The sequence below is a fragment of the Hippocampus guttulatus genome, chromosome 1 (genome assembly GCF_054856545.1).
Source record: "Hippocampus guttulatus isolate MCC_2025c chromosome 1, RoL_Hgut_1.0, whole genome shotgun sequence".
Taxonomy (NCBI): Eukaryota; Metazoa; Chordata; class Actinopteri; order Syngnathiformes; family Syngnathidae; genus Hippocampus; species Hippocampus guttulatus.
In genome coordinates this window covers 10238589-10263309 of record NC_141261.1, presented here as the reverse complement: position 1 = coordinate 10263309, position 24721 = coordinate 10238589, and the positions used below count along the sequence as shown (strand labels likewise).

The 24721-nt window shown below is 42.8% G+C and overlaps 4 protein-coding genes across 7 annotated transcripts in view; all 4 read right to left on the bottom strand.

Moving 5' to 3' along the window:
* Positions 1-1025, bottom strand: part of tns2a (tensin 2a) — a 53907-nt gene extending 52882 nt beyond the window's left edge. For 2 of the 3 annotated variants that reach the window (XM_086108787.1, XM_086108777.1), the window contains exon 1: positions 475-1025. In XM_086108787.1, coding sequence (XP_085964913.1) covers positions 475-603 — 129 coding nt within the window. In that variant the 5' untranslated portion in view covers positions 604-1025. The remainder of the gene's footprint in view (positions 1-474) is intronic. The other variant, XM_086108768.1, reaches the window with a different exon arrangement.
* Positions 1026-1983: 958 nt separating this feature from the next.
* Positions 1984-6332, bottom strand: LOC147210335 (PTB domain-containing engulfment adapter protein 1). Its single transcript, XM_086108757.1, has 7 exons — positions 6078-6332; positions 5854-5925; positions 4513-4611; positions 4299-4436; positions 4117-4221; positions 3930-4031; positions 1984-3089 (listed from the first exon to the last, which is right to left on the bottom strand). Exons 1-6 carry the CDS (start codon positions 6120-6122, stop codon positions 3963-3965), a joined length of 528 nt encoding a protein of 175 aa, XP_085964883.1. The 5' UTR covers positions 6123-6332; the 3' UTR covers positions 1984-3089; positions 3930-3962.
* Positions 6333-6413: 81 nt separating this feature from the next.
* Positions 6414-14637, bottom strand: sars1 (seryl-tRNA synthetase 1). The gene is made up of 11 exons (XM_086108743.1): positions 14456-14637; positions 13484-13554; positions 13322-13402; positions 12563-12721; positions 12196-12339; positions 11955-12110; positions 11050-11271; positions 10839-10968; positions 9478-9635; positions 8537-8666; positions 6414-7160 (listed from the first exon to the last, which is right to left on the bottom strand). The coding sequence occupies exons 1-11, from the start codon at positions 14589-14591 to the stop codon at positions 7018-7020; spliced, it is 1530 nt and encodes a 509-aa protein (XP_085964869.1). The 5' UTR covers positions 14592-14637; the 3' UTR covers positions 6414-7017.
* Positions 14638-15390: 753 nt separating this feature from the next.
* LOC147210333 (interleukin-17 receptor D) lies at positions 15391-24630 on the bottom strand. 2 transcript variants are annotated; one of them, XM_086108723.1, is made up of 12 exons: positions 24387-24630; positions 22498-22582; positions 21378-21536; positions 20248-20366; positions 19817-19940; positions 18807-18845; positions 18466-18611; positions 18133-18207; positions 17933-17993; positions 17580-17714; positions 17268-17440; positions 15391-17018 (listed from the first exon to the last, which is right to left on the bottom strand). In XM_086108723.1, exons 1-12 carry the CDS (start codon positions 24537-24539, stop codon positions 16542-16544), a joined length of 1746 nt encoding a protein of 581 aa, XP_085964849.1. In that variant the 5' UTR covers positions 24540-24630; the 3' UTR covers positions 15391-16541. The 2 variants fall into 2 exon arrangements, with proteins under 2 accessions (XP_085964849.1, XP_085964859.1); XM_086108733.1 differs by having other exon boundaries at positions 17580-17711.
* Positions 24631-24721: the final 91 nt, after the last annotated feature.

Here is a 24721-nt window from a genome sequence, read left to right as displayed (position 1 = left end):
TTTGTAAAGGTTGAGGACAGCCGAGACCAAGAGTAGCTTTTTTTTTTTTTTGTAAAGTCAACGTTGTCTTCAATTGCATAACTACTGTACATTACATGACATACACTCCATATATCTTTGGCAAAGACAATTTTGTCGCATGTCATTTTGTCTTCGATGCATATAACCCGCACATTTTTCTGTAAACTCAAAAATGAAAAATGAAAAATGTTTTAACTTTTTGTAAACTTTGAAGAAATTTTTGTAACACTTAATAATAAAAAAAAAAATTAACACAAAATAATTTAGTCTTCAACTTCATCACATAGGCCCCACATGCTCTTGTCATCGTGGAACACGTTTTAGTCTCACACAGACAATTCAATGTCATCATTGTTTTTGTCAAGAATAATTTAGTTTTCAAATTTCACAACAGGCGTGGTTATATTGTAAGCCCCCCCACTCCCACCCCTCCGATCACATTCCCACACTGACCTTCATCAGCCTCATCGTGCCACTGTCGCTCCTCTCCAGGCTGCGACTCCTCACAGACGGGCTCCTGACCACCGGCACCGCTTGCACCACGTCCTCCCCGCACCAGTCCGAGCTCAGGAAGCAACCCATGTAGGTGGATGGGGGGGGGGGGGGGGGGGTCCTGACGCCAGGGATGTCTCCACCTGCTATCCACCACTCGTCCCCGTCTTCCCGGTCCACCGCAAAGCCTCGAGATCGGGCTCCCGCTCAGCTGTTTTTGTCAGTCGGAAAAAGAGGAGATGGAGGCCCTTCCCCTTTTCCTGGCTCTGGTACAGCCTGGCTCAACTTGCTCGAAGGGACAGAGGGGAGGATATGCTCACCCCCCCCCCTTTTCCTTTCAAAGTACACTTTAAAAACAACTCTTACTCAACTCCATGCTGGCACGTGGGGACCCATTATTCTACTTTTCCCACGCAGGCGTTCCTACTTGCCTTATTCCTTCGACTCCCCAGTATCCATCGAGACTTTCTTCACTCTTTTCCACCCTTCCCATCCCAAGAACACACCTCCCTTTCCCTCTCCTGCCTGCCCTGCCTCTGCCGCTTAGCTCGCTTACCTCACTCTTATATATGCGCACACAATTACCTCTCTGTTCTTACCCCCACCCCCCTCCACCACCTCCCCAATCCCCCCTCCCCACCTTCCCTCATCTCATCTCCTTTGGGCTTCCTGGCCCCAGATGCAGGCGGCCTCCCCTCGGCCGTCTCAGTCCCAAAGCACATTGTTGGTATTGTCTGGAAAACAAGCGAGAAAACCACAGCGGTGACGGCGGCTGATAGGATGCTCGTCACGCCTCTGACTCAACCTCAGACTCTCTGTGCCCAAGTATGTCAACAACATATGATCCGTTCAAGCCAAGACAACCTGAAAAAGGGACCCGACGAGTGCGGCACGGAGCACTGAAAATGCCGCGCTCGTCTTCTCTCGTCTTGCTTATTTTGAAACTAATCTGTTCAGTGTTGTGATGGCTGCGCATGAGTTCACAAGGCCTGAACAAGAGAGAGCGGACCCCCTTAAAAGGCAAAATTCTCCATGCACCTCCACAAGCCCCCCCCCCCCCGCCCTACCCTCCACATCTTTGTTATTACAGGCCCTTTTGCCTCAAGAGAGCCTTCCAGGAGACCTTCCCCGATAACGAATCCATCCCTGAGTAGACTAGTAGACCCCCTAAAGCATTAAATTTTACAAGCTCCTCAGTTTTCTTTCAAAGGTTCTGCTCGCAGATGTGAGCTCAGAATTCAGTGTTTACAATTCCATCCCCCCCCCCCTCCTGATTTTACATGCTGTGAAATTAACTCTTTCTAATCAACTGTGAAGATTCCTCACTTGTACACTGCGATTTTGCACTTACAAGATATATATTGTGTGTATGTGTGTGTGTGTGGGGGGGGGGGGGGGTATTTTCCACAATATTTTATTGTCCAAAGTATCTTTCAGCATACTTGGCAGGAACGGTCTACACTCAGTATGTCGTTTGGATGAACAAAGATTTAATGGCTTATTTCTGGAAGATGGCGAAATGAGGAAAAGGTGGAACAACAGAGTGAGGAATAGGTCAGAGGGAAACATCCAAATATGGAAAAAGAGCGCAAAAGGGGGTGGCAGTGTAAACAGAAACAAATCCATTTTATTCACCCGATGATGGAAATTTCGGTGCCAGAGTTGCGAATGTGTTTTGGTTGGTTAGGCATTGATGTGGCTCTCATTGTGTGTGGCTTGACAGCCTATTTGTTGGGCTAAAAACAAAACAAAAATACAGGGTGTGTTGTCTATAATGAGGCCTCATGAAGTATAACAAGACTAACAGTCTTATATCTCACTGGTCTTTTTTTCATTTTTTGTCTCTGTCCAATTTATGGGCACGATGCAACATTAACATATGAACATAAAAAACAGCATTTTTACTGTATGCAGTCAGGGAAATGAATAAAATGATGCCTATTTCATATGTCATATGTTTGTATGTATAGTATTCCACTAAATTCAGATAGACAATCCACGAATGTAGTTACTTCCGGTGGGAACCTTATCATTTGGAAATTTTAATTTTGGGGAAGTTGAGGATTTTTTTAGTCATAAAGTTCACAAAATTGCAATTTACCAGCTCTCCACTAGGGTAGAACAATTGCACTCAAATGATCTTGGCGTTCACTCACAGACTATTTGGGCACAAACAGGGGCTGTCTGTTCATTTCTCACATTTTACCATCGTGAGATTTTTGGCTGTATGTATTGAAAAATTATTTTTTAACATTTTCATTACATACAAGCTATAGGGTTTATTTATCCATCCATCCATTTTCTGATCCGCTTTACACTCACAAGAGTCGCGAGGCATACTGGAGCCCGTCCCAGCTGTCTTTGGGCTGTGGGCGGGGGACACGCTGAACCAGATCGTCAGTCATCAAACATCCAAAACTGTAAATGTTTGTTAAAGGGCAAAAGAAAGATGGTGAGTACAAAAGACAGAAATAGAGTGCCGAGGTCAGCCTGCTCAGTCATCATGGAAAGGACGGGAGGAAGTTGATCTTAAAAGTTAGGTCAAGACTCGTCGTGTCCAGAATGATGTGATGATGCTGCAGAGAGAGAGAGAAAAAAAAACCCCTCCACTTTCAAACTCTTTGTGCAGCGTAAATCAGACTGCCAAAAAGCTTAAACACAACGAACAAAAAGCTAGCGATTAATGTACTAAAATTGGTAGAAAACAGACTTCAATATCTCAGCAGCCAAGCACGGACAAGAGTGTCAGCGACGTTATTTTCCCAGATGTCTCCAAGTTATTTGTGTACAGTTGTTTCTGTGATGCTTTTTTTTAACTGCCCTAGCGACACCGTTTTCATATGGATTCAACTATGAAAAACGCTGATCCCAATAACAACATTCTGACAGTTGCCAGAAGTTTATGAATTTGTGTTTTCCTGTTCTTGTTTCGTTGGTTCATTTTACAATGACTCGACATTGTTAACTTTGCAAATAACAAGGAGGCCGGTTCGGTTTGTTGGTAGGCTATACAGTAATCCCTCGTTTATCGCGGTTAATGGGGGACCAAAACCACCCGCGATAAACGAAAATCCGCGAAGTAGCGACCAATTAACATATACTGTACATTTAAAAAAATGCCCCACGTGGGCCTTTGCGCTTGAGCAGAGCCACTAGCACACACACACACACACACACATACACACACAGGCCAGCGATCCCGCTGCGTGCAGCAGACGTGTTTATGATTAGTCAATTAAGGATGGTTAGACAATTAAGGATGGAAGAGACCTGCTTTTTGCGGACTTCAAAAAAAAAAATAATTAAATTTATGAATATGTTTGAAAACATCTGCGATGCACCGAAGCCGCGATAAACGAACCGCGAAATAGCGAGGGATCACAGTGATCGCTCGCTATTTATATATAGTTAGTTACATGCAGGCGCAGAAACACTCCAATCTCATCTTCTTATTGTTGGTTGTTCTGGTCCGCAAGCCTCCTCTTGAGCTCGGAATTCTCCTTTTGTAGCATTTTGTTCTGAAAGTGACAAAACAGTGATCATGTTTTAGACTATTGGACATACGGTAGATTGTATCATCATTATAGCCGCGCGGCTGCCGACCTTGTGCCTGAGTGCCTCCACGATCAGGTCTCGACTGCCCCTGACGCTCTCTTCTTTTTTTGCGGCTCGGAAGACGTCGCCGATGGCCGAGACCAGCACGTACGACTGGGAACAAGTTTTGGAAATTGGGAGTCGTACCGATAGGCCGATGTATAGTTGGTGTGAAATGTACGCATGCTCACCAAAGTCTCGCTCTTGAACAAGTAGCAATGGTACATGTCGACCGCTGGGTGCTTGGCCACAAAGCCGAACACTTTGGGCGACGAGGGCAAGACGGCGCAGAAGGAAATAGTGGGGAGGGGGCAGGTGTACAGCAGAAACTGACGGGAGGACAAAGTCTGTGTCAGACGAGGATGTTTGAAGGTCTTGGTTTTGTTTTTGGGGGGTGTTGCGCACCTTGGTTTTGTTTTCCAAGATGTCAATCCCGCTCAGAGACACAAAGAGATGGACTTTGCTCTTCTTTGCAGCCTTTTCTGAAGCGTATGGGTCGGACGTCTTGTGGATGACAGGGGACAGCTTTAAACGGCGTTTATCGCAACATTATGTACATCTTCGAATGAGATCCAATGTGAGAAACATTTTTATAAAATGTCGCTTTTCCACCTTGGGGAAATATGGCCCGGAAGCCACGTAGAGTACAACCCCATGCATTCTTTCATTTGACGTGTGAAACAAATTTTTGTCACAGGCTACATCGTAGTTATGGTTTCCCTCGGAAGGCCAATGACGGTGAACCCTAATAAATGTATGATTTTACCTCATATGATCACATATAGGCTTATAAAACAAATTGATGGATAACTAGTTTTGAAATCCTAAGCTCGTAAAAACTTTTGTTGTACTTTTCAATCTATTTTAAAAGGTGGTCTGGTGACCAGCCTTGAGGTTGACACGTATTTTAAAGTTTCAACAACTTGTAACAGGAAACCCACATCCCCCAAAGGCTAGTTAAAATCTTCATTAATTGGTAAACTGATTAATTGGAAATTAAAAATATATATATATTGGTAAAATACACAATTTCACATCATGAAAATGAATCATTCAACTATTTTGCACGAGGTCAGCTCCAATCTCCCTATGGAGAGTTTGCATGTGTATCCTCTGATTTACTCCTACATTCCAAATACATCCATCCATCCATTTTTCGATCCACTTATCCTCACAAGGGTCACGGGAGGTGTTGGGGCCTATCCCAGCTGTCTTCGGGGACACCCTGAACCAGTTGCCAGCCAATCGCAGGGCACACAGAGACGAACAACCATCGACACTCACACCTAGGCACAATTTGGAGTGTTCAATCAGCCAGCAGTGCATGTTTTTGGAATATGGAGGAAACCGGAGTACCCAGCGAAAACCAACGCAGGCCCAGGGAGAACATGAAAACTCCACACAGAGAGGCCGGAGCTGGAATTACCTCTGCACCAGGAGGTCAATGCGCTAACCACTGGCCCACTGGGCTGCCCATTCCAAATACATGCATACTAAATTAACTGAATACTCTGCATCAGGGGTGTCCAACTATGGTCCTCCAGGGACCCTATCCAGCATGTATGCAGTCTCACTCCTTCCAACAAACATGATTCAAATGAACAGCTCATCAGCAATCTCATTTGACGTCAATCAAAACAAACTCAGAAAAAACAGATGTCTGGATTCGCGTGTATTGGATCTCATTTTCTTGTCCAGGTGTACTTTGTGACACACCATGGAAAGGGTGCAGCTATATTTTGTTACCTTGAGACTCTGAGCAGCTTCCTCCAGGATATTTAGTCCGTTATGGCGGACCACCTCCACTCGGCCGAGAAACTAGTGTACACAACCACATCGGGTGATGCACAAACCAGGCTTGTTATATCGCAGAATTTCACCGCACCGAGATCTTTTGATTGAGATCGTATGTACATGTAATCTCCGATTTGCTGAATTGTCACGCTCAAGAATCGGTCGAGAATACTTACCTTCACTGTAAAAGAGATCTCATTGTCATCCTCTGTGTCACTCATCCTTCCTGCGAGAAGATTCAGCCAAGTGGGCAACAGCTCTTATACACACGCAACGTAAATATCAGTAATGGAAATAGAAATGTAACTTCAGCTTTCCGTTTTGACAGTTGACAATAAGGACTTCCTTTAGTGGACGGGACTAAAGTCTGCTGGAGTTAATGAATAACTTGCGTCTCCCTTATTATCTGTTATCAGATATCCTTGGTGACCAGTTGCAAATGAAAACTGCGCAAGAATTTAAACTATCTAACTATTTTAGGACAGACAAAAGAACAAAACAAAAAAAAAAACTTCCATATGACCCGGATTTAATATGCTTACAGTCAGAGCCACTCGGTGAGTCTCTTGATACAGGCTGTATAAGTTCCAACAGTGACATGATGAAACAAGAGGGAAAAGGCAATATGAGGGGAATTCAGAGCCTCAATTTAAGTTGACACATCAGAAATCATCAAGATACAAATTTACCACAGATTTAGTTGCGACAGCATTCGAACATGCGCCAACCTTTGGAGGATTCTTTTTTTTTCTCTCCCCAATTGTGTTTGGCCTTAAATGAAATTTTGAGGACAGATTTACAGTAGTACTACACTACAGTGGTCCCCTGCGTTTCAAAGCACGAGCAAACAAACAAACAGAAAAGTCAGAAATTACAGTGATCTTGTTTATGTTAGGCTCGGAATGTGAGTGAGCCATTTTATGAGATGGGTTCTATGAGAGCCGAAAATTGCACATGAATTCTCCCTGTATCAATTCTGGGGCAGACTGTTAGAATGGAGCCAACAAAAGCATTGTGGAGAACCAACATTTATCATTTAAAAGTGCCAGCATTTGTTTTCTTCCCTCTCCAAAAGAATTCGGTGTTCCAATTTCATCGCATTTAATCATTTGCCATCTAGGAGTTGTTGACCGACATCTGCTCCATGGCGTCGGGGAGGCTTTGATCTCCCGCCTGCTTGTTCTTCTGTTTCTTTGCCTTTTTGGACATCTCCTGGTCGATGGGCGCCGGTTTGACAAACTTGATGATTTCGGTCATACCTTGATAAACAGCAGAGACAAGTGGACAAATCTGGTATTACAAAGCAAGCACAAACAGGATATTTGGTCACCCTCCTCCTGTGCGGTGTATCGACACTATTCGCATGAGACAGAGATTGAAGCCTGCTACAAACGGCAAAAATACTTGAGTACACCCTGAACTGGTACCTAAAAAAAAAAAAGCGTACGAAACGACGAATGCCAATGCCAAACAGTGAAGATTCAGGATCGGTTTTCTTATCTTATCCACCTCTTTTCACGATTTTAATCCAAAACATATTCTTCAACCCAAATGCAATCATCATTGGCATTCCCTCCAAGATACTTGCCTCATGAGGTGTCACTTGGCATACAAGCCTACTGGTGGTGAGCCAAGTTTGCATGCACTACACAAAAATGTGCTTTTCTTGGGGAGGGAAAAAAAAGCCTCAACAGCCTGAAATCTGCAAGGTTTTTATAGTACCTGGAAAATCGCAGGTTTTACAAATCATCACTGTTGTGTGAAAAATACGTAGGTCCAATTTTGTCACCTTTTAAATGTTTCCATGAATGTAAAAATGGTAACTAAGGTCTTTTGGGGTTCAGGGGTCGCTCCTTAAGACTTTCTATAACTCGGTGGTGGCCTCGGCCATCCATTATGGCATTGTCTGCTGGTCAGGCAGCATCTCAGCCCGGGACAGAAAGAGACTGGAGCGACTGGTCAGGAAGGCCAGTTCTGTCCTGGGCTGCTGCCTTGACACTCTGGAGGAGGTGGGCAACAGAAGGATGCTAACTAAGCTAAAAGCTATGATGGACAGTCCCTCCCACCCTCTCCAGCCCGCCCTGACAGCACTAGGTAGCTCCTTCAGCCAGAGACTGTTACACCCGCGCTGCAAGAAGGAGAGATACCGGCGCTCGTTCCTACCGACTGCTGTCAGGCTGCTGAATAAAAATAGCAACAATAATAATAATAATAATAATTAAATGATGTGAAAAACAACTGTAAATAGCACTGCGATTTATCCATTTTGTATTTATATTGCACTTAATTGAACGGTGTTTGTTTGTTTTTTCTTCTTCTTCTTTCTGCCTACATTCTTGCTGCTGGAGGCTGTAAATTTCCCCAGTGTGGGACAAATAAAGGATATCTTATACCTTAAATGCCACAAACGGACATCATGTATTTTTCACAGGAGGTAAACAAAGCTCGGGTCAAGTCTGTCAAAACATTTTATCAAGTTCCCAGCCCTACAAAAAAATGGAAATTTAAGTCTGACTTGACTTTAAGTGATGTAACTAAAAGACTCCTCCCGCCGCCACATCTGCACACGGGTTCAACAAAATGTCATGGTCGTGTTTTTGATCTTAACAGCTTTCAGCACGGTCACTCAATTTACCAGGTGGCATGAATGCCCTGAGCTTCTCAGGAACAAGGATGCCCTCTTCTGTTTGGTAATTCTCCAGGATGGCGCACATCACGCGTGTGGTGGCGCACATGGTGGCGTTAAGCATGTGAACAAACTCTGCCTGGAAACAGGAAAAACAGGGAGCGTCTTCAAAGTACAGCCATAGATGAGGGTGTTTCCAAAAATAAGTTTCCTTGCGCAACTACCGGTAATCAAATCCGATGTCTTTCTGCAATGAAAATTAAGTGCTGTGTTGGGGAAAAAAAAGCAGATGAAGAGAATCATAGTTGTAAATTCAGACTCCTACAAATATGTCGGTCAACTGGAACAAAAGAATCTTTTTTGGAGAAAACCGAGAAGTATGATGTTGTAAAGCTTTTTAAAAGTCAAACCCAAAGCGTCCCAAGCATCGATGGTTAGGAACCCATCGATGCATAAGATTACATTTGTTATTTTCTTTTTCAAAATGGTCACAGAAACAAAGTGGGGCCTGGAATTGCACCCTCTAAGGGAGTGGTGGGCGAACTACGGCGCGCGGGCCGATTCCGGCCCGTTGGTCTTTTTAATCCGGCCCGCTGATCACAACCCATCTGCAGCAATGCACAGGCTAAAATAGGTCATCAACAACACTGTTGTCATTTAAAAAAGTATATTAATACAGTAATTTCATGCTTTGTTCTGTTGATGTTTGATATGGACTGTCAACAAATGCAGTTTTTTTTTTAATGTAGCTCGTGCTGACCTGGCCCTTCTGTCAAATTTTAAAAGTCAATACGGCCCCCGAGCCAAAAAGTTTGCCCACCCCTGCTCTAAGGGGTGCTGTCAAGTCGTGAAACGCATGATGTCTCACTTCCTTCATCGTGACCTCACTGATACTCGGGCCCATTATACACTTACAATGACCAAAACGTATCGATTGCTGCACTCCCCACCTTGTCCATCATTTTTTTGGTCTGTCCGTAGCGGATACGCAAGCGTCTGGCCTGGTAGTCGGTGCAATTGGAGCAGGAGACCAGCTCGCGGAAAGCCCCGGACCCCGGGAACCAGGCCTCCAGATCCAACTTTTTACTGGCGGCGTGATTGAGGGCACCTGAAGATGAATGAGATGAGAGTTCACTTGAATTCAAACGACTGAGGAGCACATCCTTCAAGGCCATTTCAGTTTCTCTCTGTTAAAAATAAGCAACTAGCGCTTGCGAGTTGTCTGCATTGCCAGGTTTTCTCAACAAAGCGGCCTCGTTCTCCTGGTTGTCATCTTTTCACTGATTGGTCGATGGAAAATTGCTATTTCGCTGCAAAAGGGTAATGGGATGTGTTCCTGCCAATGTATGTGTACATAAAACCACGTTGCTGTGGATCTGGTTTGTCATTAATGGCAACAAGTGATTTGTTTCGTTTCACCTTCTTTCTTTTGGTTGGTCCAAGAGCAGACCTTATTTCTACAGCCGGTTTGTGTGTGGGCTGTACAACCAATCAAGAGCAACGAGTTCCCTTTTCAGTGCTGCCGACGTAGCGACACTGTGGCTACATTTTTCTGGTGTCAGGAATGGTCTTGTTTCTTCTAATAGGCGATAATAAAATGTTACTCCATTGGTATCCTGAGACTTCTGACTGCCCCTACTTAGCAATTAAAATTGTGGCGGCTTTTCTGTAGGGTGGAGAGAATTAATGACATTTTGAATTCATTTCAATGGAGAATATTGATTCGAGATACAAGAATATTGTGTTCCAAGATCGGTCACGGAACAAATGTTAAGTGTTCTTTTGATGGCGGCACGGGCACCCGCAGTGGCTCCTCTTGTTGTCTGTTTAAGAGGGAGGAAATTTCATCTGTGCTGTATGTACATTTGACAGTAAAGCTGTACTTGATACTTGAAATAAAACTCCTGAGTTGACAAACTAACCACTGTACTTTGATGAAATGTAAAACGTCTTAGTCGTTGAATGGACTCGGAGTTACACTCCATTATTTTAAGATTTCTATTTGCATGATTTCATGCAATCCACCTCAACAAAATGAAGTTGCGTTATTTCAAATTTTTTTTCTTGTCAGCTAGGTCAACACGATTGGACAACGAGAGGCATTTTAAGACCTTTGTCAGCGTGAAGGTATTTTAAGAATATCATTCTTTAGTGACTTTTAAGAATTAATTGTGGAAAATCAAATTGAAGCTTTTTTTTTTTAAGGATCTGTTGACAAACTACATGTTAATAGATGGCATTTCATGGGGAAAACAATCTATTGTGCGTTCTGAAATGGCAACAGATGTGGTAGGTAGGAGGTCAGACATACCAGAGACGATGTTGACGATGCGATATGGAATCCCGAGAGACTGGTAAAATTCCTCTGCGGTCCCGATCATTTCATCAAACATCTCCCACGATTTTCCGTCGTGCGGTGACGCATAGACAAATTGCTCAATCTAAGCAGGGGTGGGAGAGAGAGAAGACATTTCAGTGCCACTTTAAACGGATCAGAACCATCTTGGTCTGACAAGGCCAACCTTCTCAAACTGATGCACCCTGAAGATGCCACGTGTGTCTCGGCCGTGAGAGCCCACTTCCTGTCTGAAGCAGGTGGAGAAGCCGCCGTAGCGTATGGGCAGGTCCTCGGGCTTGAGCCACTCTTCCCTCAAGAATGCCGCGATGGGCTGCTCAGAAGTGGCGATGAGGTACTTCTCGTCGATGGAGTTGTCGTCTGCTCGCTCGCTGCCTTTACCGATGACCTACACAGAAACCCACAGGAGGTAAACGACTCAAACTCAAGACAAAAATTGCCCAGGGCCAGCATTAAGGACGCAGAAACATAATTACAGTGGTGATTGATCAGTAACAAAATGCTAACTTCCCTTGCAGGGCAATAGTACATCTTATTCATTCCAGCTATATATTTAAAAACCATACTTCAAAAGTAGCAATAATCCGCTTTTGGGGAAACGCCACAACCCAGTTTTCTTCTTTGTCATTGTGTTATTTTCAACAAATTAGTGCCACTCAAAATAACATGTTTGTACATTAACGGTGGATAATGCGAATGGCTTTATGAATTGAAGGTGGAGAATTATAGAGTCGCAAACAGGCCCACTTATGCTTGACTTGTTTTCTGTATATGTGGACTAAAATGACAATGAAGCTTTGGGGGAAAAAAAAAAGCAAAAGTCAGCATTCTGTAATTATCAGTGTGGCCAAGATGTTGTGGACTTTATGGAAAATTAGTGCCAAAAAAAAACAAAAAAACAATACTGGACAATTCCCGTTCAACAATAAACTACAAAAACGCACAATTTCAGACTTTCGGATTGGGTCTATGTTTTTGCTTTGTGAAAAAGATGAAAGGGATAAATGTGTCTCGGTTAACATTGTTCAGAAACACCTTTTACGTATTACTCTCTCTTTTGGGATGATTTACCTTGTAAAGCTCATCATCAAATTGGCTGAGCTGGGCCACTTCCTGCATGACTTCTTTCCTCATAAAGAAGGGCGTGTAAAGCATGGTGTAGTTCTTGTTGTGCAAGATCCTCATGGCGTAGTTGATTAGAGCCTGTTCAAGGAACACCAGCGGGCCCTGAACAACAAGAGAGTCGAAGAGTAAGAAAGGTAAAAGACAGGAAAGGTCGGCGAGCGTTTGTCGACATGCTCCACGAGTTCACCTTCAGGAAGTAGCCTCGACTCCCAGCCACGATGGCCCCCTTCTCCCCCTCAAAGCCGTCAATCATGACCACCAGGTCAACATGCGAGTACTTCTTCTGGACACTGCAGTCACCCCATGTACGCTCCACCTTGTTGTCTGCATCCTGCAAAAATAGCAACGGACAACAAGATGGGATTACTAACGAACATTTGCGTGTGTGTTTCTGTGTAACAGATTTGTAAAATATGGGCACCAAAAGTGTACTTGAATTCTCTCCATGAGGATCAACTGTACAAGTCTGAAAGTGTTTGCAGTAAATGCATGTGTGTTTGACAATACTCTGGTACTCGAACTTCCGGGGGGAATTCTTGAATTCAGACGCCCACCTCATCGTTGCTGATGGGCACAGATGGGTGCAGAAGATTTCCAATCTCCCTCAGGTATGAGAAACGTTCCCCCTCCAGCTTCAACCGTTCACTATCAGTTTTTAGCAAGGCCTCATCCACCAGAACACGCACTTTCTTGATTTGGGTCACTGTTAGGGCCTACACAGAGAGGGAGGGAATGAAAGGAAGGAAGGAGGGTGGGAAGGAAGGAAGCCAGAATTAAAATGTACAGATTAATTACTTATAAAAACTCTTAAAGGGGACAAGTTATGGAAACTTGATTTTTCATGACTTGTATGCAAATTGTTGGCTCTCTGGATTATTGGTCTCTGGATTATCAAGACAATGCCAAAAAGTAAACCCATCTGCAGTGTCCGGATGAGCGTTAGCGAATGTGTCCGCTTCATGCACCACATGCATGCATCCACAACACAAATCAACAAATAATTTGTAGCTTGTTGTTGAAAGACTATGTTGCCACTAGCCCCCAAAAATCATAGTTCCAACTCCGGTCAGAGAAAAGCCATAATTGCCATTTGCCCAGCCGCAAAGATGGCAAGATAAGCAGTGGAACCTCTTCTCCTTAAAACTCAAAAATTTCCATCAAGGAGGTAAAAGCTTCGTACGTTCTTTCTTTTTATGGAAGACTGTCAGAGACCTTTTATGAAAACTCCTGGGGACTGTTTTAAATTGGGGGGGGGGGGGGCATTTCTCTATTTCGTGCAAGTGCAAACATGTAATCACTAAAGTACCAAATACCGAGAGTATATCTGCCGTGAGCGCCTCCAGATTCTGTGCCGCTTCAGGGATTGACTCATCTTCCCCAACGGGTTCTTTCCTCTTCAATGACATGATGGGTCAAAGGTTAACAAACAAAAATAAATAACTTGACACTCCTTTTTATAAAGGTCAAGCCGATACCTTCATTTTCTCGCCAATACTTTTGCTGCAAAGGTTTTTTGCTTTGTTGAGGTTGTCTGCAGTGAAGCGGCCTGTGTGAGACAGTGAGCGATGCATTATGAGAATATTTGTCATGGACAGCACTCATGGCAATTTCTTTGCAGGTGATCTCGGACAATCATAATATAGTGCAGTGTGCACAAGAAATCAAAGCAACAAATAACATTGTGTACTGTATCTGCAGTGTGGGTCACAATGACACGCGTGGTGGAGTCAACCAGCTGGGCGAGGTTGTCAAACGAACAGTCGGTATTGCGTCAGATTGCACGTTCTTAGCCGGCCAAGCTAAACCAACTCGACGTCATGCATCCCACATAACTAGGTATTTAATTAAAACGACAGTGGTGTTTGTGTGTGCAGGTGCCCATTTTCGACATTCACACAGTTAACCAAAAACTGTTGCCTTTTTTGGCTTACTTTCCTGGCTGAGTGATGCTAACATTAGCACCATAGCGAGGTCGCATATCCAGACTTGACACATCGCATCAAACCCTCGTGAAAAACGCGATCTGTCACGGCTAAGTTAAAGAGACTCGTTTGAGGTTTGAAATGAGAACAACACGGTAAATTCGGGGAAAGTTAACCACGCCCATTGTAAAAAGTTTAATTGAAAAATGTTGAATGCACTGCCTATCAACTGCAATGCAGGTGAACGCGAAAGCCACTGCGGCGTTGGTCTGGGTGGAAACAAACTACATATGGATTAAACACTACTTTTTTTAAGCGTATCCATGTGCATTTTGATGCCGAACAGTGGCAATGTCCTTAAATTATCGGTTCGTTTCACGTGTTAAACAACACGCAACTAAAGGGCAGGCGGTAGAGACAATATTAAAATCTGTGAAATCGTTAACGGCGTTACACTGACGTTAGCATCCTTGGCTGCGATGTTAGCATTCTCTCCTGTGACTGAACGAGGAGGGAGCATCTTACACTTTCTCCATTCTGTATCCGCGGCGACCAGCTTGTCGACGAGCGTAACATCCTTAAAGCGTTTCCTTTGACCCTCACGGATAAGTTCAGGATCACCGCCTTTGTCTGTCCGAAAGAGGTCCAAGTCGAGTACCATCTCTCCACGCTGTCACGTACGCTGTCCGACACGAAGCGAAAGCCGGAATTGAGCTCCAGCGTGTGTTCCGCTTCTACTGTGTTGCCAGATTCTGCTACTCCAGCCACGAAAATGCACCATTTCAACCTCAACTACGCTTTATTTGCTTTTACTTTTAACATATTCACTTTAAAAAATCATGGTTAAAGATCAAAAAAAGAACGAAATAAAGGTTTAGATACAGTTACGGCGGTTATTGCATCAACCTATGGGAAGGGTTAACACGTTTCTGGCAACCCACAACATCGCATGAAATACACGTAGTAGAACTCCCCGACGGATTTTATTTAAGTGCCAGTCAAAAATTTGGACCAAACTTCAAATTCAAATGACCCCACAGGTCAATAAATTCAAGCTCTTAACGTTTGATAATGCACTGTTGTGAAATGAAAGACATTCCTAGGCATACAGCATCACAAAGCTGGCTGAGAAAATGCCAAGATATCTGAGCAAATTTCAGATGGAAGGTTACAAGAAGTATTATTTATAAATACAGGAATTTATTGTCTTGACACATCAAGAAAACATTTTCCCGCTTTTTAGGGACTAATACTATTTTATCTATTACAGTACTGGAAGATCATGCTGTCATGTCGTATGCCGTTTACAACCACTAGAGGGCAAAGTTGCTCGACATTGCCATCTTGATCTTGGCATCTCATTACTTTCTGTCACACACATTTAAAAAAAAACTTACTGTCCTTTGTTGACAACTCGAGATAATCATATATCGTAGAGTGATGTCACATGACACATTGAATACACCCGAGGGTACTTCTTTATTAGATTTTGGGTATAGAAAAGCAATAAATAACATACTATACAAAATAACTCAACTCAACTGAATTTATAGAGCACTTTCAAACAGCCATCGCTGCATACAAAGTGCTGTACATGAAGCAATTTAACATATACTGTACAACAAACAGTAATTAAGTCGTTTATACATTACAAAAATTGTCTCCTCTACTCTTGTAGATATGTTTCACAGAAGAGCTTTTATATTAAGTTACATCATTAACCATGCATCATATCATAAATATCACAAAATGCATAGTGCACAACCAGTGCAAAGAGAAGGAGAACCCATTTTAGTGGGATGAGGTTCTACACAAGGACTGCCATACATTGTAAAAATGAATCTGTGTAAATTGTGTTTATGAAAGCTGACTACTATTTGAATTGTTCGTTGAAATACACAGAATACAATCCAACAAGTCACATTCAATGTGAGTACTCATTGTCCATTGTACACAAACCTGACTCCTACTCACAACTTAGAAAACCACAATTCACACATTCATACTCATTTGAATATTGTTCTGGCACAGTATACTGTACGTATATGATTTAGTGTAATACACATTTTTGAAACTCCATACATTGATGTAATAAATATCCATCCAAGTACACCACAAATAGCTTATTCATAAAAATCAGTAATCACAGCATTGTGACATTTGTTTCCCAATATTTCTTTACATAGAACAGCAAACTTTATGAGAACACTTGTTTCAGAGTATGTTCATCTCAAACTCTCATACATCCTGTGGTGCAAATAACTACAATTAATACCATATCGACACATTTCCTTGGTCAAAGTGCATTGCTGAGGTAGAAGGAAAATGTTCATGGGGGACATCAGCGGTAACAGTTTAGCTTCCTACATCTTCATTTCAGGCCACTTAGGAGAGGTTAGCGGCTGTCATTAACGTCAGATGGTCCACCGCAGGTTATTAACTTTGGCCGGTATGGAATGGACCGGATGTTTTTTTTGGGGTGGTTCTGCATTTTTTTTTCAAAATAGGCTATCTGTCAAGACAATATAGGGTAGCCTGTAAAATATCAGCAAGAATATAAAAAAAGAATTCTCATTTATTTCTCTTTTGCATTTCCTTCTCTGCCTTCCTGCTAACTGTTTTCCTTCATCGCCTTCTCCGAGTCACTGATCGCCTGCTGCAAAGCCCGTCCAGAAGGTGACATGGCAAAATCTTGCTCTGAGATATTGTTTATCTTTAGATAGCGGCCTGGCGTGTGAAGGCGCACTTGGTGCAGTTGTGAGAAAAGCAGCAGCAAGTCAGCGGTCAGCCTGTAGCGGACGACCAGACCCAATTCGGTGGGGATATCTGCCTCCTCTGAGTAATTAAATATCGCTGCCATGTACTTGGAGAGGTCCCTGCCGTCACATTTGGCTCGGCCCACTTCCGCTCCGATGAGGCTGACCATCAACTCAGAACCCAAGAGGTCTTGTTCTGAAGACCGACCTTTGCGACACAGACCCTTGGAGCAAATAACCAAGACAAAGTCGCTTTCCTGCATCCGACGGCAGAACCACTCTAAGCTTCCTTCCTCGGCCATCCCCAGGGAATCCCAAAGGTCCAGACACACCTGGAGAGGGGGGGGGGGGGCAGATGACAACTAAAAATCACACTGAGCATTTGTTGTGGGTAAGAGTTCTGTCATTATCCCGAAATGTAGCTACGGTATGCAGGTCTACCTAACCGGTGGCTGCCCCACCATTTTCTTTCACATACAGTCAGTGTGACAAAATTAACCCCAATCCATATTACGTATGCCATCGAAAATTAGTTAGCACATTCCTGTCGCACGCTCGTCACAAAACGCCAAGTGGACTACCTGAGTCGCCATGTGTTGCTGTATGAAGGCTCCGAGCTTCATGACCGCATTGACGTGGGCGGGCCCATCATTACTGCTGTAGCAGATCAGAAGACGAGGAGGGTTCTTGCATTTCTCAGACAGTATCATCACTTCCTCCTGGGCCTTGACTTCTTCCAGCTGCTTTATTGACTCTGAGAAGGAGGGTACATAGTGTGTTTACAAAATGTTCAACACAGCATATCAAAATACTGAAATAAATATTCGATTTGTTCATAAAATAAAAGTGTACTCTTGTAATGTCATTTCAAATGTTTAAACTGCTTTTTGCACCTGATTTGATCTTTGACTTGTTCATTTGTGCGCAGTGACACCGCCTGAGAACGACCCACAGCATAACAAAAACGGCCACTGCAGCACAGCACACGGGAAGCAGCAGAGTCCAGCTCGGAGATACGGAGACAACTTCTGAGGGCAGGAAAATTGTTGTTGTTTTTTTTTGTTGTTGTTGTTTCAAGAAACGTTGACCTCAGCATTGAAGATATCGCTGTCACTTCATTTAATTCTGTCTTTGTTTCCAATATTTGTTGAGATAATATGTTGTGGCTCACGTTCATGATGCAAAATAAAAAGAGCTCCGACCATGTTCAGTTGCATTTGAAAGCAATTTCACTTCAAACACGTACCTGAGTGCTTGACCTGAAATCTGAACAATTTCCTCACGGCATCAATTTCATTTGCGGCTATCTGGAACATAAATGTCATCAAGATAATTATTCACATGGGAACTGCCATTGTGTTCTCAGGAGTATTTAGTGGGAAATCACAGAAAACATTAACATGAGCATCTGTTAAATTCCATATACTGTACTGGTAGTCATTTTACCTCGCATGTGTAATTGCTTCCTTCTTTGAGGTCTCTGAGCTCGAAGCTGTGGTGGGTTCGGTTTAATGAATAATTCTGAAGAAGAATACATTGAATCAATAACCATATTACAAAAATCTCTCTCTCTCTTTAACTCATTCACTCCCAAAGACGTTTTTAAACGTCTTTTCAGACTTGGTCCAGAATTGGCTGGTACTGAATGAGCTATATACACACACACACACACACACACACGATCATTTGAATCAGCTGAATCGAAAACATGCTGAATCAATGGTGCAGTGCGGACCAAATGAAGTAGCCAGTTAGTGTATTTGTAACCAAGTCACTTACAGGTGCAATCTCTGTGTACGTGGTCTTGCCGTTTGCTGAACAAATAGTGAAGTACGTTTTGATGCCCAAGCTAAGAGGCGCCAAGTTGAAAGTGACGGTGATCACATTTCCTCTCTGCTGAACCTCAACATGCTTCGGATACCAGTCTACAAAAACAAGCAACAATTTTTCATGAATGCAAATTTGGAAGTGAAGTATAAGATGTTACGATTTTACAGTGAAATCTCCAATTGTTTTCTAATTTCAAAGCAATGATCAAAATGAGTTTTTCTGGCACAATATTTAATTGGTAATTTTGTTTTAAAATGTGCGAAAGTCAAGACGGATCTTTGTTTCCTCACCTGCTTTGCAGTTTTGAAATCCATTTTTCTTTTCACATGCTGTAAGATCACAACATACACTAGTTACTACAATTGCGTGTGCTGTATTTTACTTGAACTGGAAATACAGGACTTTCCAAAAGGCAATCACTAGCTTTGTTGTTTGCATGAGGTTTTTTTTGTTTTTGTTTTTTTAAGAAATTAGTTTGTTAAGAGTGGCAACTTAGGGGGTAGACAGTGGCTTTCGAAACAGTCATCCAAAAGATTCTGATTTCATTTTATATTTAATACAATCATACATGCATATTCAACTGCTAAATTCATAAATGGATACAGTAAACATGTCTCACATGGCCTGGGGAGTGAGGCAATAACGATATGTGTGCATGCGTGTGTGTATGTATACACAGAGGATATCAAAACTCGTGCACACTCTTGTTCAAATGCCACGTTTTTGGGATGTAAAAAAAAAAGACTACTCATTTCAGAACACCCCCACCCCCACTAATAATGTGACATATAACTTCAACAACTAAATTGAAGGGGAAAAAATATATTTTTTTAAAGAAGAAAATTCAAGATAAACAATTGAGACTGTGATTGCAAAAGTGTGCACACCCTCATAGTTGGGGATGTGGCTTTGTTAATAAACAAATTTATTAGACTCAAGGTTTTGTGTTGACACTGACTGGTATTTGGAACTCTTCATAATTCCGTCCCCCTTAACTAAGGCCCCAATATGACCTGAAAAAAAAAAAACATCTCCAAAGCATGATGCTGGTACTTAGATGCTTCGAGGCAGGTATGGCATTCTTTGCATGAACCATACGACCTAAGGTCAAAAAGTTCAACCTGGGTTTCTAAGTTTTGTAAAAACACACTTTAATATCTCGCGATCGCATGCAGGCAAATGTGTTGTGGTGCGATGAAACTCATGAGGAAGTTAAAAAAACAATGATTGGTTTGTCGAAACAAAGACATTCGTACTGTTAAGGACATGATTTGCGTGCAAGTGCACAAGTGCGTCTTACAGCGTGTGGTGAAGATCTTGCTGTGATAGAAGCGCTCCCACCTCTCAGGCACCGGCACAGCCATAACAGTAATGGCATAATGGGACCCAAGGGGGAGGCCGGGAAACGGGTCTGACTTGTAGACCTGCAAGAGGACAAATGCTGTACATCAACAAATGATGTACCTGCGATGGTATAATATAATATATTTGGAAGGGATTTCTTACTTGGAAATACTGGCGCTTTCATTTTATTGTTTTTAATACGTAATCACACAATTTTTTTTCAGCACTTTTACTCAAAGTTTGTTTGTATTTAAATGTTCAAATTCATGGCTAAAAGCCTTAATTTTGTGTGACTTCATAATTTTTACAAGTTACATTTCGAGACTTCAATTTTTGAGGTCGATGTAGACGCTTTTGGTGGCGGGGAAGATCCCCGGTGAGAAATACCTTTTCGGCGTCTGAAATTGACAGTGTGAGGTTTCTCCGAAAAAGAAAAAGCTGACAGGCAGCAGCGGAACCTGTCAAGGGCTGCATTGTCACCTGAAAGCCTCGCAGGAAGGCAATACCTGCAACAAAAGGAAAAAAGAAATAAAGTAAAATGGCATCTTCATAGAAGACCAAAATGCGTTCCGCAAGACATTCTTTTGGAATTTTCTCAGACATGTCAGAAAGGTGATGTTTGAGTTCATTTGTTCTTTCTTTGGCTCTCAGGCACTACATTCGGTTTTTCCAACTGACAGATGTAGGTGACTAAAATATAGGTGAGGTCAAAACGAACAAACATAATGACGCGCTATTAATTTTTTAAAAAATGCTTCTGTTAAATCCAATTATGGATGAACTTTTAAAAAAAATCAAAATAAGTGTATAACTTATACGTTTTGTGTTATCATGTACAATGACTCAATCAATGAATTATCTAATGACGCAAATAAATAAGGCTTAAAATAGAACAAATATTACAGGACTCATGAGAATGTAAAAGCTAAGTGGGCTAGATGAAAGGAAGCAATGGGCCGCAGGTAGCCCGCAGGCCATACTTTGCCGATCAGTGCTCTTCCTGACGGGCAAGTCAGTGATTTACAGCCTAAGATACCATTTGATAGAAAATGGCATCTACTTTAAAAGTTTTGGCCCACGTTGGGAGCGCTCATGCTGTTCCAAATTTAAAAAAAAAAAAAAAAAACGATTCAAAATAAAACTGTGAGCTATGATTTCAATCGGGTGTAATATCATGCATGCTGGTGGTAACGGTGGTAAAGCAGTGCATGTCAGATCCCATTTCGCTTTTACAACCAACGTTTAGCGTAATTGGCATCAATAAATGTTCCAACGTGTAAACTCTGACACATAAGACCACAATATTTTTATGAGCTCAATTGAAATAAATTCATGTCCATGTCAAGCAGCAACAGCTGTTGGGAGGTTCAGTCCTGTCTGATATGACTTACGAGTCAGTTTCCCATTGAAAAGTGCACGCTAAGAGTAACGGGTACTGCTTTTAACATACTGCGTAAAACGAGATTGGGCATACGGTACAGTATGTGTGTGTTCGGGCGCAGGTCAACACAACTTACCATATTGGCTTGGCCTCCATGAGACGACAACGGTGTCGGAATTAGGATCCAGATTGGGTACAAACTCGACTTCCACATCAGAGGGTGCTTGAACATAGTGCTGACAAATGCTGGGGTCCTCGTCACCCAATAGCTGAAGACACGGCCAGGGGATGCAATCTAAGGAGGGAAGGTAAACATACTTTTTTTGTCATTTTCAACATTTTTTTTTTGCGTTAAGTGTCCGCGTTTGGGGCATCTTTTTGTTGTGAACATTTGGAGGGAAAAAAAAGACAAAATTTGGACAAATGTGTTTTTTAACAGGACAGCGATAGCACTTGAAGAGGCAGCGTTTCATTACATTTAGCTTAACATTACATTTTGTGGGTGGCCCGGTGGTCCAGTGGTTCGCGTGTTGACCTCACAATGCAGAGGTCGTGGATTCGATCCCGGCTCCGGCCTTCCTGTGTGGAGTTTGCATGTTCTCCCCGGGCCGGAGCTGGACTCGAACCCTGCACTGCGAGGTGTGCTAACTAGCAGTCCACTGTGCCACCACTAAAATGATTCATCAGAGTTAATTCTTGTAAAATATGGCAGTAGGTTTCCTCTGTAATACTTTTTTCTTGATGCCCACAGTAATCGATGACTGTCGAATGTTTTAGAACAGGGGTGTCAAACTCATTTCACATTGTGGGCCACATATGGCCTCGGTAAATGTAAAGTGGGCCGGACCATTAAAATTATATATACCATACTCTGCTATAAATAACCAAAATAATGTATGTCTTTGTTTTGGTCTAAAGAAGCACAAGAACATTAGGACAATGTTGAAATGTAATCAACAGATCTAGCGGATACTCCATGAATTGCACCTTATTAAAAATATTCATTCGGTGTCTTTTATGCATTTTTTCACTTTTAAATTATTCTGCGGGCCTGATCGAACCTCCTTGCGGGCCGGTTCCGGCCCGCGGGCCGTATGTTTGACACCCCTGTTTTAGAATGATAACGGACACTTTCAAGCTATTGTATCTATTTAATCTGGTGTAAACCAAATCGAACAAATGTGACATATAAACAGCATATCAGCCTCAAATGTATTGCTGTCTAAAGAAATGCAAACAAAAAGAGTCCCACTTACTTCCCAACAGATTTTGGGAGGTCAAGCCAAGAACTTGATTGATGTCATCACTGGTTATTCTGCAAAAGTCACACCCAGGTCTCCCCTGCGGCTCACAGAAATGCAATCAGTATCAGTGGACTCTCATCCGTTCTCGTGATAAAGTTCTGCACATTCCTGTAATAAGCACTGTGAAACACCAAGGGCTCGATTTTGGTAGACTGGCGCCCGTGCGCTTGGTGTAAAAATGTGCGTAATTTCATTTTTTGTCAGGATGAGGACTTAGTGTTCCTCCCGCACCTCCTGGCGCATCTGCAAATTCGGTTACAAAAAGTGCACTGGATTTTAGACTCACAAAAAAGCGAGTCAAATTCGCAGCACTGGTGGTGTGTAACGCGATTTTGGTGTATTTGATCGAGATGCAGGCAGTCAAATTTTGCGCTCCTCAGGTGTGCGTAGTCGCCACCATTGGTATCCATCATTGTATTTCACTCATAAATATGACACTGACTTTGGAAAAGCCCTATGAATCATTGCAAAAATTGATTTATCGAACAGACTATAGGCTAATGATTCTCATCTCAAAAATATTTTAAGAGCACCCCTATCACTGGGGGTGGAGGGGCGTCTCACAAAGATGCATGATTGCTGGCACAAGGCAATCTCCAATTCCCCATGATACATTCACGGCCAACGACATCATCCACAAGGGGAGATCTTGCAGTTTACTTGCCAGTGTCATGCATGGAGGACCGGATCGGAGTGACCCCCGCCTCCCATCCCCAATAGTGGTGGGGATGCTATTAAAATATTTTTAGGATGATAATAATGAATCGATTTCTACAATTCGGATGGATTGCCTCACGCTAGTGTCATATTTATGAAATAAACTACCATGAGCACGCACGTCCGCGGAGCGCCAAATCGGTCTGCTTGAGCCTCGATTGAATAAATCAAAAATGTGTTGGAACCACCAGCACTGCAAAACTGGCTCTTTTAACCTGTCTGCAATTCTGTCGACTATTTGCCACCAAATTCCGAGATGCGCCACTAGGTAAGGAAGTAATGCTCAGTGAGGCGTCGGGCATCTAAATTCACCAGCATACAGAACTCAACCATTGCCCCGACGATGTGCCCCTTTTCACGCTCAGCGCAGACGACTTTCTATTTCTGTTACCAACTTATCAGGTGCATCAGGGGCGAGGTTGCTAATGCGCCGGCACTCCCTGACAAGCGCAAGAAGGCCCCAAACACGCTAGACTACATTTGTGCTGTCACGAAAGCACGCGGGCACAAGTTTACCCAAATAGGGCCTGTGATATTTGTGCCGTATGGGGCCAGTTTCTACAAGAAGGGAGGCACAAAAGACTCAGAGCAAGTGGTTTTGGGAGACTTTGACATCGGCTTTCCTTGACACACACACACACACACACATTAACAAATGCTTTACCTTTATGTGTGCTATACTTATCAAATTTTACAACTTTTGGTTTGTATAGGGACTATACACATACACACTCTTGCATATTTAGAGGTCGATTTTATATGGGGTGGGTGGGGCATAGTTTTTAACCTGGAATTTTAAAAACCTGTATATATGTAATAATAACTATAATAATTTTTACGTCGTGCTTTTTTGGACTCTATTTGTTGTCAAGGGTCATTTGACAAACAGATAAACGGTATAGTTAAATTCAGCACCTTAACAAAAAACATGCGTCTTGAACTTCATTTCATACTTATCACACACACAAAAGAGTACGAGAACGTCTGCCACTCAGCATTCCCTCCATTGTAATTGTTCTATTTTTGTTGTACAAAAATAAAACCCAGAGCATGTTCATAACTAACCCGGCAGCGTCTGTTGTGACGAATGCGTCACAGGACGTGCAGCACGCAGCTTTTCTCACCTGACGGATACAGTCGATGGTGCAGTCTTGAGGTCTGATGGTCCCTGTCGAATTAATAGGAAACTGGAGAAGTCGGACGGGTACAAAGATCTCAAATAAAATCAGCACTGCCCTCCACATTCTGAAGTCACCACCATACAAACTTTCAAACATCACGTACGACCGCAACGAAGCACTGAGAGGAGTTGAGAGAGCGAAGCGAAGTGTTCTTTCAGCGTTGTGAGTGAGAAAGGATCCAGGAATTAAAAATCAGTGCAGCCAGGCCCAGGCGGGTGGGTGGGGAAGTGGGCGTGTGTGGCGTGATCGCATGAGTGTGTCAAAACAAATCCACGGCT

Excerpts from the sequence above, each read along its gene's own strand:
- LOC147210333 (XM_086108723.1), bottom strand. The coding sequence starts at position 24,539 with ATGTTTGAAAGTTTGTATGGTGGTGACTTCAGAATGTGGAGGGCAGTG. Across the intron at positions 21,537-22,497 it reads CTCCCAAAATCTGTTGGGAA|ATTGCATCCCCTGGCCGTGT; the intron begins GTAAGTGGGACT and ends TTCCCTCCTTAG. Across the intron at positions 17,019-17,267 it reads AGCAACACATGGCGACTCAG|GTGTGTCTGGACCTTTGGGA; the intron begins GTAGTCCACTTG and ends CCCCCTCTCCAG.
- LOC147210335 (XM_086108757.1), bottom strand. The coding sequence starts at position 6,122 with ATGAGTGACACAGAGGATGACAATGAGATCTCTTTTACAGTGAAG. Across the intron at positions 5,926-6,077 it reads AGATCTCTTTTACAGTGAAG|TTTCTCGGCCGAGTGGAGGT; the intron begins GTAAGTATTCTC and ends TGTGTACACTAG. Across the intron at positions 4,032-4,116 it reads TGGAGGCACTCAGGCACAAG|AACAAAATGCTACAAAAGGA; the intron begins GTCGGCAGCCGC and ends TGTCACTTTCAG.
- sars1 (XM_086108743.1), bottom strand. The coding sequence starts at position 14,591 with ATGGTACTCGACTTGGACCTCTTTCGGACAGACAAAGGCGGTGATCCT. Across the intron at positions 13,555-14,455 it reads GGATACAGAATGGAGAAAGT|GCCGCTTCACTGCAGACAAC; the intron begins GTAAGATGCTCC and ends TGTCTCACACAG. Across the intron at positions 12,340-12,562 it reads TGCCCATCAGCAACGATGAG|GATGCAGACAACAAGGTGGA; the intron begins GTGGGCGTCTGA and ends CTATTTTTGCAG.